We start from the raw sequence: 14,223 nt of genomic DNA, 5'->3' as shown, positions 1-14,223 counted from the left end.
GCCAGCCGGATTCCCCCCAGGCACCATAAGCTGTTGGGATTTCATCTTCTGTATCCCCACTGGGTAAGCCCACAGGGAACTCGGCTCCTCTTCCCCCTCCTCCAAATCATCCACTGTGATGAGGATGGGGACAGTCACAACTCCACTCTTCAGAGGTCTTCCTCTAGGGCATGGTCCTGAGCCTCCAAGGCTCTGCTGCCTCTCGGAGCTCTTAAAACTTCACTGGACTGCAAAGTGAAGTCTCTATCAAAGCTGTGATAGAGCTTTGTTTCTTACTTGCAAAGCTGTAAGAAACACCCAGTCCATGGACCCCATAGCCTTCCAGGCACTTGGCTTCTTCAGGGTCTCCCCTACCACCCGCAGGGTTTTCTCTACCATGTCTGGTGCACCACTAACATTGGGCCAGTCCTGGTGGGGAGCCCAAGCTGCAAGGAGCCCTGCCATGGAAAACCACATACTGGTGGCAGGCCACCCCTCTAATCCCTACTCTGGGGGTCCCTATGGCTCCATACAGTACTTCGATGAATCTTGCCAACTTCACTAATTGTCCTGCAGCTGATCAAGGCCAGACAGGTTAACACAGGATTCAGGCAGATGGAAGAAAATTCATGGAGCCATCAGGATGTCTGACATGCCTGTCTTTCAAGGTGGGGCTATCAATGTACGCCGCGAGGTGCAAGTCACACCATGGGAAGTCCCAACTTCCTTATGTATTAAAGTGCATACAAAGCCAGCAAGGTGATAATACTGACCTTCTAGTTATATAACAGAGCTTCATTCTATGTATGTGGGCCCTTACTCAAGGCCACATGAACACTGCTAAGCCACAGTTGCCTGGACATCCAGGTGAGGGAGCCTGACTGACTCCATTGTCCCTACAGCAGTCAAGATCCCCAGGCTCAACCTCCTGCATTACAACTGGCATAGGCAGCAGGGTTCGGATACTCTGAAAAATCCCTAGCTGAGTTAACTGTCTGGCATTATGCTGAGTGGGGTTTTCTCAGGGTAATCCTGGACTGGTCAGCAAATTCTATGTGGTTCAAAGTGGCAAACCTTCTTGATTCACCAGGACTGCCATGGGACTGGGAAGACACCACTGAAACTCCTGCTGGCATCCTATAGGGCTTGCAGCATGCAGGAGAGCATTAAAACCTAAGGAAAAAAAAGACCTCCACCATGTTGCCACTGCCATTGGTTGGCCAATGCTGCCAGTGCTACAGAATGTGACTGAGAAGCAGATAGAGATAGAGGTGCATAGTGAATGTTTAAAAGAGGAACTGAAACTAGAAAGGAATGTGCATCTCTTATAGGCAGACAATAAGGATGCCCTAGGGAGACAGAATAGACCAGTGAATGATTACAGGCCTAGTATGCTGTTTTACCAGGATATGGGGGTGGTAACTAGTGCCCACCTATATATGAACAATTGTGGTGCAGTCTGAGTGGAATTCCTGCAAGTGGGATTCTACTGCCAAAAGTGAAAGTGACTTGGACATAGATAATAGTGGATGAGGGATAGGGAGGATATAAAAGTGGAAGAAAGGATATTTATGTCCCAGAAGATTAAGACTCAATAGCTATGGGTGCCACAGGGTATTCAAGTGCTACCTCCCAAGCAAACTTTGCACCCCATGGTGCACCCATACACCCCTATTGAACTAATAGAGCTGGCTGCTAAGTTCAGACAGAAAGGGTCCAACTCCATCATGGGGTGGCGAGTGAGGCTATGGGATACAGGGGCTGATGACATTTTGCTTACAGGGGACTAATTGAAATATATGTCCTCTGTCACCACCCATCCCTCTTTAAGACAAAGGATTCATGAGGATAGAACTCCAACTGGTCATACAGATACACTTCTCTTGTGACCAATGGCTGGCTGCAGAGCAAGGTGACCTAAAGAGGGGGATCTACCCTCTTCTAACCTGTGCTGGACCTGTTTATTGGAGCTCCAGCAGTTCATCCAGGAACTAAGCATGAGGCATGCCATTTATAACCCACAGTCCAATGGGCCAGATAAAGAGAGGTTTGCTGCAGGGCTGAGGGATTCAGTTTGCAGACAGCACCCCTGACTTACTTTGGCACCTGATACCTATTTTGTTCATTAAGGTGGGTGGTCATGTATAGGAAGTAGCACAGACAGTTGCCAACTTAGGGAAGGTAGAATTACTGAGACAGAAAAAAGGAATAAAACCTGTAGAAAAGAAGGACAAAGAAGGAAAAAAGAGAGAAAATTTAACTGTGAAAAATAAGCAGAAAGGTCCTGTGAAGGTAATCCGCAAACAGCTATGGAATGACCTGGTAAAGGATGGGGTAGGCAAAGACAAAATAGCCAAAAAGCTCAACTGTGTCCTTCTAAGCCTGTGGCAGTAACTGAAACCTAAGCAACAGTTCCAGCCTATAGCAAGATCTGTGCAAACACTGGAATGGACCCTATAAACTGAGACAGTCCTGTCAGCGTCCCCAGAGCCAACACCCTGTTTAACTGACTTTATGGTTGATCCCTTTGTAGAGTTGCCACTGACCCAGACAGAGGATGACCCATGGGGTGGGACCTACCTGCACAGGCAGATGGCTGAGGGACCTGCTTATAGGGATCCAGTGGGGACCAGAGGCCACATGTAGAGCTTGCTGTTTATTGGTCCCCGAAGGACATACAAAGAGTGCTTGTTGCCTTTGGTTGATGCTGAATGTACACATATTTATGGTAATTCAGATAGGTTTAGGGGACCCATAACTACAACTGATAGCTATGGAGGACAATCCATTTGAGTGGGAACTGTGACATTACCCCTTGAGACAGGGCATCTACCACCATGTCCCTACAAAATATGTTTCCCCTATTCCAGAGTATATCCTAAGAATTGATATTCTAAAGATCACCGTGGTAAAGTTTTGCCTCCAGATACAGGTTGTGGAGGCCCTTTTGAGAGAGCATGCCAAACGCTCTCCTGTGTCACGCTCCATTTCCCATACACTAGTGGCCACCAAACAATACCACCTTCCAGGTGGCCATAAGGAAATTGGGGAGATCACAGAAGAGTTGGCTAGGAAGAATATCATCAGACTGGCACACAGCCCTTACAACTCATCTGTGTGGCCAGTCCAAAAACCAGATAGAGCATGACACATGACTGTAGGTTATACAGAACTAAATAAAGTAATTCCCTCTCTCTTTGGAGGCATGCCTAATATAGCTAGCCTCCTAGACCAGTTCATCCAATAGTTGGGTATATACCATTATGTATTAGATTTAGCCGGTGCATTTTTCTCAATAGACTTACACCCTGATAGCCAAGACAAGTTTGCCTTCACCTTGGAAGGCCACCAGGGGACATTTACTGTTTTGTCCAAGGGTTACTTGAACAGCCCTACTGTTTGCCACAGCCTTATGGATGAAGACTTAGCTGCATGGACTATACCACCCTCTATGAAACTGTATCATTACATTGATGGCATCATACTAACCTCTGATTCTCTTACAGAGTTAGAGCACACTGCTCTTCTGCTAAGGGCTCATCTCCAGGGCAGAGAATGGGCCGTCAATTCCAACCAAATCCAGCAACCTGTATTATCTGCCATATTCTTGGGTGTTGTTTGGTAGAGTAAGACAAAGGTGATACCTGCTGCCATTATAGATATTACTTAAGTTTTCCCCATCCTACAAAAGCCAAACCAATTACATGAATTTTTAGGGTTGTTAGGATATTGGCAGATTTTTATACCACACTTAGCACAGCCAGTGTGCCCTCTATATTGCCTAACCCACAAAAGAGCCACCTGGGATTGGAAGGAAGAGACTGACCAGGCCTTTAAGGCTGGTAAATAAGCAGTAAATATCATATAAGCACTGGGGTGTCATAGATCAATTTCAGGTATGTAATTTTGGACATCCACATCACCTCTGAGGGCTATGCGTGGGGCCTCTGGCAATGGCAAGGACCCACCAAGGTGCCAATTGGCTTCTGATCCCAGCTATGAAAGGAAGCAGAGGCTCTATATAGCCCCATAGAACAAGTGAAGGCTGTTCACCAGGCTCTCCTGGCTACTGAAACCATCATTGGGCCTGCTGCGGTTTGAGTATGTACTACCTATCCCATTGCTGGTTGGGTATAGCATCTGATAAATCAACCCAAGGACTCAGTAGCACAGATGGCCACTCTGGCAAAGTAGAGTGAATGTCTCCAGTACAGAAGCAAACTGGCAATGAGTCCTCCAAGCAAAGAATTGCAGCAGTTCTTGGGCCTGGTTACTTAGCAAGATGCAGACACAGAGGTCCCCACTCCCCTTCCCATGCCTGGACCTACTATTAAGGAGGGACAAGTCCCTGTACCTGAGGTTTCCTGGTATACTAATGGCTCTTGCCAGGGCCAGGGACTCATCTGGAGGGCAGGAGCCTATCATCCCAGTATGGAGAGCATATGGATGGAAGGTGACTTAGGACAAAGTAGCCAGTGGGCCAAGATGAGAGCCATCTGGATAGTTATAACCTGAGGACCAGGGCCAGTAGCAATTTGCACAGACAGCTGGGCAGTGTATAGAGCAGGGGTGTCAAACTCATTTTCACTGGGGGCCACATCAGCCTTACAGTTGCGTTCAAAGGGCTGAATGTAATTTTAGAACTGACTGTATAAATGTTACTACTCCTTAACTAGGGGCAAGAAGCTCAGCACTGCTGCTGGGTAGAAACAAGGTGCCAAGTTGGATAAAACAAGATGGTGGGCCAGATTCAGACTGTGGGCCTTGTGTTTGCCACCTGTGGTATAGAGGACTAACTATACGGTTGTCCATTGGCAACAAGATGACTGGCAGTAGCTTGGTAACCCTTATGGGGACAGGACCTAGGCAAAGACATTTATGAACATTGTAGTCTGGAAAAGGTAATAACTCTTTACTACGCCAATAGACAGCAACATCTCTGCAGCCCAGGCAATGCCAAGCCAACAACCTGCCATGTACCCACTGGCTAGAAGAGGTTCCAACAGAAGATATGGCTGAATGGCTCCACAGAAAGATGTGTCATGCAGAACAAAAGACTGTGGGAAGTGGTAAAGGCTTGGGGACTACCTTTCTATTACTTCAGTGTAGTTACTGCCTGTCAGCAATGTACCATCTGTGAAGAGAAGAACTCTCACCAGCTACCCCAAGATGTGGGTGGCCTATAATGGGGAGACAATTCACTGACCCACTGGCAGGTTGATTACATTGGCCCCCTACCACTACCCAAAGGCTCACGTTATGCCCTGACATGTGTGAACATGACTGCTGGCTTGCTCCAAGCATACCCATGTAAGCAAGCCACACAGTGAACCACCATCTGAGACCTAAATCGGCTATGTGCTGCCTGTGGGACTCTGGGCGTCATTGAAAATGACCAAGGCACCCATTTCATGGGACATCAAGTACAAGAGTGGGCAGATGCCCTCAATATAAGTTGGAGATTCCATTTGCCATACAACCCTACTGGAGCTGGCCTCATGGAGTGATATAACGGCTCTTGAAAGATGCTCTGAAGACTGACTCTGGCTCATTTCAGGGTTGGACAACCCATATTTCCTACTGCTTACAAGCTTTAAATGAATGGCTTAGGGTAGGACAAGCATCTTCTGTCAACCTCCCTAGACTCTGGGCGGCACCTATCTGCCTACAATTAAGCACCCAGGAGTCTCTGCTGCACTCTGGCCTGGGCAACAAAATAAGATGCTCTTGCTAGTGCCCCAAGACATGCCTCCCTGGGAAAAGCACCCTCACCTCTGGCCTTGGCAGGCACAGGGAGAGTCCCATTTGGTGTTCCTTGATGGCTCCTTGGGGAGAAGGACTTGTAACGGGGTTATGGCGAGTACCCATGGTAATAGCCTCTTTCCTTGTTTGTTATAACCAATAGCAGACCTCACTTCCTAAAGAAACTTACATAGCCTCAGTTTGGCAGGTACACACACCTTCTCTGGCCCTTGGAGTATATGAGGCCCTTAGTCTAGGTCCAGATAGAGCATGGTACCAAGGGCCAGGGTGGCATCCACTGGCTAGTGTGATGATGTTAACCAAAGACCAGACCATTGCTTTTGTGCTGCCAGACCACCAAGATCTGCCTCTATTAGTTCCTATTAAACATCTTTCTTATCACCCCTACACTCTACTCTGGAAACTTCTTTCTACAGTGGGCTGGCATGCTAGCAGCCATCAGCTATCACTCCAATTTTTGGGTCTGTGCTGTATTTCCCACTGTTGCTTCTGCTGGTCTGTCATGGTGGATGCACCCTGAGAACCAAACACACTAGGACTAGCTGCAAGGCTGGAAGACTTCTGACCCTCTCTTTAAGCAGATGCATGAAAAGGTGTTTTTGCTCATGTGAAAACAGACTAACTGCACCAAGCTATGGCTTGTATATACAGTTTGGGATGGTGTGGGGTGCCTGTCAGCATTATAAGTATAAGTACAACAGCCTGTACCCATAGGTATTGAATGCAGACATTGAATACAAATGAGACTGTTTAGCTCATGGTGTATGTGCTGGTAACCCTATGCAAGAAGATTATACCAGTGACTGCTACAAACCACTTGGGACAGTCTGCTAATGGGACGCAGGCCCATCCTATCCCATGGGGAGCCTGGTGGGCATGTGGCCAATATGGTTGGCGTTATCTCCCATTTAATTGGACTGGATGTTGCACCTGGGGAGAACCATATTTGGTACTGAATACTCTTTCAGGTCTTCCTCGGAATAGGGACTCATTTCAAGCATGCTGTTGAGTCAAGCATTCTGACTGGTGGTTCTACCCCCTAGCCCTTTTTGTGACCTCTACAGGCATTATTGTAACCCCTGAAGCCATTAAGGCCCTAGCAAATCATTGCAATAGCCCTTAATCACATCAAGCACACTGTTGCTCTTATTTCTGATAAAGTAACTCAAATGAAGAAAGTTGTGCTGCAAAAATAGAATGGTATTAAACTTCACTGCTGCCCAGGGGGGTACCGGTGACATTCTGCACACAGAGTGTTGTGTATATATACCTGATAATGTTTATAATGTATCCCGAGTGTTAACTGCATTAGGGAGCTGAAATCAATCATATATTGGCCATAGCTTCTGATGCCTTTATGACTTGGTGGAATTCTTTAGGTTCTTGGCATCATTCCCTAATCCTAGGTCTCTTTGATTTCTGTCTTACAATTTTAGTCTTGTGTTATAGCCTTTACTGTATCTGTGGTATATGGATGCAATGTGCCAACATGCTCACCACACAGGTCCCCTGTCAGAAGAATTAATGTGAAGAATGTGAAGTGGAAGAGCAATGTTGGGGTGGAGTGTGGAGTTAATGTTGGACATGGCCTTTCCACCACCTGTGACAAAATGCCAGCCACAGGGCCCTTGGCCAGAAGGAATGTGTAATGTCCTGAGGAATGGAATGTAGTTCCTTCCTTATCTCCCCTGGAGATCAGTTTCTTGACTGGCAACTGCTGCTTGCTCTTTCCCTCCTGCACATACACACTGATGTAACATAACTCCAATCTATACACAGGTTTGTGCAACTTGGATCAAAGCCACATCTGTCTGGAATCCCTTATAATGGGATTTGGACTGGAGGAGGTGTGGTCCTGCATCACTGACCTGCTGCCATTGGTACTCCCTGTAATGTGAGTAATAAAGGCTATGTCTGATTCATCAGGTCCTCATTGTGTTTTTTGTTTGTTTGTTTGTTTGCTTATCTGAATGAGCAGTTGAGACCCCCAGGCTTGACTTCATGCATTACAATCTTGTTGTAAGCACAGTAAAAGTGCATTTAATACTCAGACCAGAATATGCAACAAACACACTGCAACCAAAAGTTTTACAAAACAATATACACTCTTACTTTTTGCAGTGCATACTGATATTTTCTTTTCTGTGTTTATTTTATTAAAGATGGTAATGACAGCCCACTAAACTGATTTCATGATTCACAAATGAGTTGTGATTTGTAGTTCAAAAAACACAGTTCTACCCATGTACAAAACTTAACTTTAAGTGGATCAAAGGCCCAAATATAAGATCTGAAACAAGAAATTACACAGAAAAATGTTGGTAGCAAACTTATAGCCCTCAGACTTAGAGAACATTTTATGAATTTGACTCCACAGGCAAGGGAAGTAAAGATGAAAATAAATGAATGAGACTATATTAAATGAAGAAGCTTCTACACAGCAAAAGAAATTGCCAACAAAAGAAAAAGGCCACCAACCAAATGGGAGATATTTGCAAACAACATCTCCAAAAAAGGGGTAACATTAAAAATATGTAAAGAACTCATACAAAATCAACACCAAAGGAAAACAATATGGAATTTCCTCAATAAACTAAAAATTGAGCTGCCTTTTAACCCAGTGATTCCACTTCTGGGATTATACCTTAAGAATCCTGAAACATCAATTCAAAAGAACCTATGAAACCCTATGTTCATAGCAGCATTATTATAATAGTCAAGTGCTAGAACCAGCCTAAGTGTTCATCAGTAAATGAGTAAATAAAAAAACTGTGGTACATTTACACAATGGAACACTACACAGCAGAAAGGATGAAGGAACTCCTACCTTTCAATTACAGCATGGATAGAATTGGAGAGTATTATGTTAAGTGAAATAAGCAGGCAGCAAATGACAAATACCATAAAATCTCACTTACTAATGGAACCTAATGAACAAAACAAACAAATGAGCACAATAGAACCAGAGGCATGGAAACATGGAACAGACTGACAGTGGCCAGAGGGAAGGAGGGAAGAGAATAATGGGAAAAGAAGGGAAAAGGCCTAGTCAAAGAACATGTATGAATGATCCATGGACATGAACAACAGGGATTGACTGTGGGAGTTGGGGGGTGAGGCATGGGAGAGCAACGGGGTGTGGGGGGAATTGGGACAATTGTAATAGAACAACAGTAAAATAAAAACAAACAATTGAATTTAAAAATGGGCAGAGGATCCTAACAGACATCTCTTCTAAGAAGACATACAAATGGCCAACAGATATAAGAAAAGACATGTAACTTCACTACCTCCTAGGGTAATGCAAATCAAAACTACAATGAGATACCACCTCATATCTGTTAGAATTGCTATTATATAAAAAAAAACAGGTGATTAACAAATGTTGGAGAATTTGTGAAGAAAAAGAATTCTCATTCTCTGTTAGTGGGAATGTAAACTGATACAGCCACTATGGAAAAGAGTATGGAGTCTCAAAAACTGAAGAATAGAGGGCTTCTGGCCAAGATGGAGGCTTAGGTAGATACACTTTGCCTCCTTGCACAACCAAAACAAGGACAACAACAAATTTAAAAACAGGGGCAACTTTAAATGTTCCAACATCTGAATCATAGGGGTTCCAGAAGGAGAAGAAGAGAAAGAAATTGAACACTTATTTGAAAACATAATGAAAGAGAACTTCCCTAACATGGCAAAGGAAATAGACTTCTAGTAAGTCCAGGAAGCTTAGAGAGTCCCAAAGAAATTTGACCCAAGGAAGCACACACCAAGGCACATCACAATTACATTACCCAGGGTTAAAGATAAGGAGAGTCTTAAAAGCAGCAAGAGAAAAGGAGACAGTTACCTACAAAGGAGTTCCCATAAGACTGTCAGCTGGTTTTTCAAAAGAAACCTTACAGGCAAGAAGGAGTTGGAAAGTATTCAAAGTCCTCAAAGGCAAGGACCTATATCCAAGATTACTCTATGCAGCAAAGCTATCATTTAGAATGGAAGGGCAGATAAAGTGCTTCCCAGATAAGGTCAAGTAAAGGAGTTCATCATCACCAAGCCCTTATTATATGAAATGTTAAAGGGACTTATCTAAGAAAAAGAAAATGATCAAAACTATGAACAGTAAAATGAAAACAAACTCACAACTATCAACACTGACACTAAAAGAACAAAAACAGAAACAAAAATGAACTAAGCAAACAACTAGGGTAGGAACAGATTCATAGAAATAGAGATCACATGGAGGGTTACCACCAGGGAGAGGGAGAGGGGTGAATGGGGAAAGGTTACAGGAAATAAGAAGCATAAATGGTAGGTACAAAATAGATAAGGGGAGGTTGAGAATAGCATGGGAAATGGAGAAGCCAAAGAACTTACATGTATGACCCATGGGCATGAATTAAGGTGGGGGGAAGACGGTGGAAGGGGGTGGTTACAGGACAGAGGGGAATAAAAGGGAGAAAAAAATGGGACAACTGTAATAGCATAATCAATAAAATATATTAAATTTTTAAAAAATTAAGAATGGAGTTACCATATGACTCAGCAATCCCTCTTCTGCATATTTACCAAAAACCCCTCAAAAACATGTACATTGTGGACTAGTCAGCTGTAGGAAAAGATAAAGTGCTGTCATTTGTGACAACATGGATGGACCTTGAGAATATTATACTAAGTCAATCAGAAAAATCTAAGAGCCACATGATTTCACTCACATGTGAGTTATAAAACTGAAAATCAGACAGACACAGATATGGTGGTTACTAGAAGGAAGGGGGTGGAGGGCTAGTAAAGGGTAAAGGGGGCCAAATACATGGTGATGGAAGATGATTAGACTGTGGATGGTTAGCACACAATGCAATATACAAACCATGTGTCATAGAAGTGTACACTTGAAACACATGATCTTATTAACCCGTGTCATGGCAATAAATCTAATTTTAAAAACCCTGATGTTCTAGAGGATCAAAGGACAGTTGGCAGGGGAAGAGAGGAACACAAGCATTCTGAGGCCCTCAAAGAATGACTACCAGGAAGGGCTGTCGGTTCCGGATGATCACTCCTTCTTGGCTGTGCAAATTCGGAGAAGGTAAAGAATCCATAGGAGACAAGCTGACCTGTTGTTTATGTCTGTGTTATCTCTCTGGTCTCTGTGCATGGGCCAGGTGGGCATTTCTGAAGTCCAAGGAATGGCATGGGGTTCTTTTTCAGGGGCTGGATGCTGTGTGCCCTGTTACACTTTGAACTCTGTGGACACTTAGGACAGCGTCATGGCATCATTCAATAAATGCTTCTTGAATGAATAATTGAAGAGTGATGATCTCCTCTTGTTTATAGTTTTCTGTTTGGGGCTATTGACAAGGGAAAGACTCTGGGGAGAGGGAGGACAAGGAGCGGGGAGAAAGGAACACAAATTTATTCCACCAGTGGCAATGCATGGTGAATAAACCAGGTGCCAGTCTTGAAAAATGCAGGCACTGGTTGGGGAGTACCCCAGGCTCCCTCTGCATCCAGAAGTGTGTATTCTCAGTGAGGGTCAAGGATAAATGCAGCCTCTTCAAGGCCTTTGCCCATGGACAGCATTCTTGGGCTGAGCAGAGAAGAGGCTGTATGGGGCTGCAGGACTGAGGGGACCATGAGGAGACTACACTGGCTGTGGCATTTTATCAAAGATGCAGCACACAGGGAAGAGGTGATGAGAAAGGGTTAAATGTCAATAAGGTGCTGCTGATGTGTTCTTAGCCACCCTATTTCAGCCATCACTGCCACACAGACTAGATAGTGGGCCCCTTCCACCCACTCCACAACCCCAACTAGCTCACCTCCCCAGTGAAGGTTATTCTGTTCTCTTCCAGGCACTCATCCCTGGGGAGCAGCATAGCCAGGGCACAAGGTTCTGGTCCACAGGGTGCAGGGACCCAATCTCCACTGTTACCAGATCCTGGGAAACAGAGGAAACAACTGTTGGGTCCTAGTTGTAACCTGGGGGCCTGTCTTTCTGCATGTATGGGAATGTGGGAAGCCCTGAGATGTGTGACAGTGCATTATTTTCATTCTTTTAAATGGATCTGACCACACACACACACACGCGCGCATGCACACAAATATATATACACGTATATATTCCGATGAAGATTAAAATGAGATTAATTTATATAAAGTCCATAGCACATACCTACTAATTAATTAGTTTAACAAATATTTAATGGCTATTTGTTATGTATTACTCACTATTGTAGATATTAAGGCTATAACAGTGAACAATTGCTGCTCTCATACAGTTTATATTTTAAGAGGAGGAGATATATAACAAATAACCAACAATAAGTAATATACAGTATGTCAGAATGTGCTAAGTGGTCAATAGAGGATTGTTGGGCAAGGGATTGTCACTTTATATAGGCCAATCAGGGTCGGTATTGTGGACTAAATGTTTGTGTCTCTCCAGAATTCATATGTTGAAGCCCTGATCCCCAGTGTGATGGTATTTGAAGATGGGGCCTTAGGTAGACAATTTTGTCATGAGTATGGAGACCTGGTCTGATGGGATTAGTGCCTTTATAAGTAGAGACACCAGAGTGCTGTCCCAAACCCCCTTCTCTTTCATGTGAGGACACAATCAGAATATGGCTGTCTATAAGCCAGGAAGAGAGCTCTCACCAGAAGTGGGCTTTGCTGGTATTCTGCTTCAGCCTCTAGAACTGTGAGAAGTTACATTTCTCTTGTTCAGGCCACTCCACCTGTCTGGTATTTTGTTATGGCAGCTCAAGTATACTAATACAGAAGGTGTCTCTGACAGTGACATTTGAGTGAGCAGGGATCTGAAGAAGTTCAGAGAACAGGTCATGCAGACATTTGGGCAGAATATTCCAGAACAGTAAATGCAAAAGCTCTGAGGTGACAACATTCTTGGTTGATTCATAAACTATCAAGGAAGCCACATTGCCTGATGAGGAGTGAGGGGAGAAGTAAGAGATGAGGGAGGAAGAGATCTTAAGATACAATCATGAACTCCTTCAAATAATATTTTTTTTCACTTATTCTTCTTCTGAGCTGGAAATTTGAAATAATGGAACAGGTGTGTGGGGAGAGGGGTGGGGTAGGTGGGGTAGGAAGAGGAAGAGGTTTTGACATAGCCATGTCTTCCCTTTTGTCACCTTGGGCGTTAGATCCTCATTCTTCTCTAAGACCACTTGCATCTCTCAGCTACCTGTGAATCTTGTTTATTGACTCAAGAGAAGTGGCCAATTAAAAACTGTGTGTGGTAGATTGCTTTAGTTGTTGGTAGTTATGTGTGCTTCCATGTTTCTCTGTAGGTGACATCCTACCGATTGGCTTTGGGCTGGACCATTGGACTGCTTTGGCAAGTAGAGTATTGGCAGATGAGTCAGATGCCATGTCAGAGCTGAAGATTTAAATGTGCTGCTGCAGTTTGACTCTGTCACCTTTGGAGCATGTCCTCCACAGCAAGAGCAGCTTGCCTCAGATAGTGGCTTCCCCTTTATCATGGGCCACTGAATGAGAAGACAGTGGGAAACCAGTGGAATTCAGCAGAGCCATAGCCACTCAACAGCCCTCAAGAAAGATGCATGTGCCTGTAAACCATGGAGATTTGGGGGTTCTTTATTGTTGCAGCAAAATCTGACCAATAAAATCAGATTCTGTGCTAAGCACTTTTAAATGTTATTTCATTTAATTTTACACCAATGCTTCCCTCTGCTGTGGGTATTCTCATTCCAATTTTGTAGATGAGGAAGCTGAGGTCCTACAAAGTCAAGCAACTTGCCCGGGATTATACAACTGATAGGGGTGAAAATTCAAACATAAGCCTAGCTGAGTTCCCAACCATTTTGCTAGGGGGCACTTTGTTTCTTTCACATGGGACCCTGAGGAAGGATAATAGGCCAAGAAGTCCCATGACAACTCCAAATAACCTATGAGTAAGAATGGACTTCTCTTTTTCCCACGAATGCAAGAAACTCCTTTCTTCTCTCTTCTTCCTTTCTTCCCCAGCTCCCCTTCTACTCACTTCATCTTCATTGCTGAAAGTGCTCTTTGTCTCTCATTTTACTCCAAATGTCTGTCCAAAACTACATTTGTGTGTGTGACATCTTTTCAAAATGACAAAAGAGATAGTTTGGTCTCCCTTGTTCTTATTTCCAAACATGCATGAAAATCTCTTGGCAATTTCCTCCTCATTCTTCATCCTAAAATGCACTGATTTTTTATCTTTGCACTGTAAATATGTATACACTGCCACACTTAATGAGCACCTACTATGTGCCATCCACTGTACCAGGGCTGGGGAGTGAGAGGTGAGCAAGAACTTTCTGGAAGAGTTTAAAACCTAGTGGGAGATAAAAATGTAAATGGGTCATATTTATTAAAAGTACTATAAAATAAATAAGAATGGATTGTGGTGACACAGATGAGGGATCAGTACTCATGGGATCAATTGTTTTAAGAAGAACAATTAAGTTTTTCTGG

General features: G+C 44.0%; 1 protein-coding gene across 1 annotated transcript in view; it reads right to left on the bottom strand.

Moving 5' to 3' along the window:
• The window catches only part of LOC114489059 (transmembrane protein 237-like), a 99,789-nt gene that overhangs the window by 69,260 nt on the left and 16,306 nt on the right, over nt 1–14,223 (bottom strand). The window contains exon 4 of the mRNA XM_036015232.1: nt 11,559–11,677. Within this exon, the coding sequence (XP_035871125.1) occupies nt 11,559–11,677 (119 nt within the window). The remainder of the gene's footprint in view (nt 1–11,558; nt 11,678–14,223) is intronic.

The sequence above is a fragment of the Phyllostomus discolor genome, chromosome 14 (genome assembly GCF_004126475.2).
Source record: "Phyllostomus discolor isolate MPI-MPIP mPhyDis1 chromosome 14, mPhyDis1.pri.v3, whole genome shotgun sequence".
Classification (NCBI taxonomy): Eukaryota; Metazoa; Chordata; class Mammalia; order Chiroptera; family Phyllostomidae; genus Phyllostomus; species Phyllostomus discolor.
Note: the sequence above shows the minus strand (reverse complement) of the source record. Positions and strands in the feature narration are given on the sequence as shown.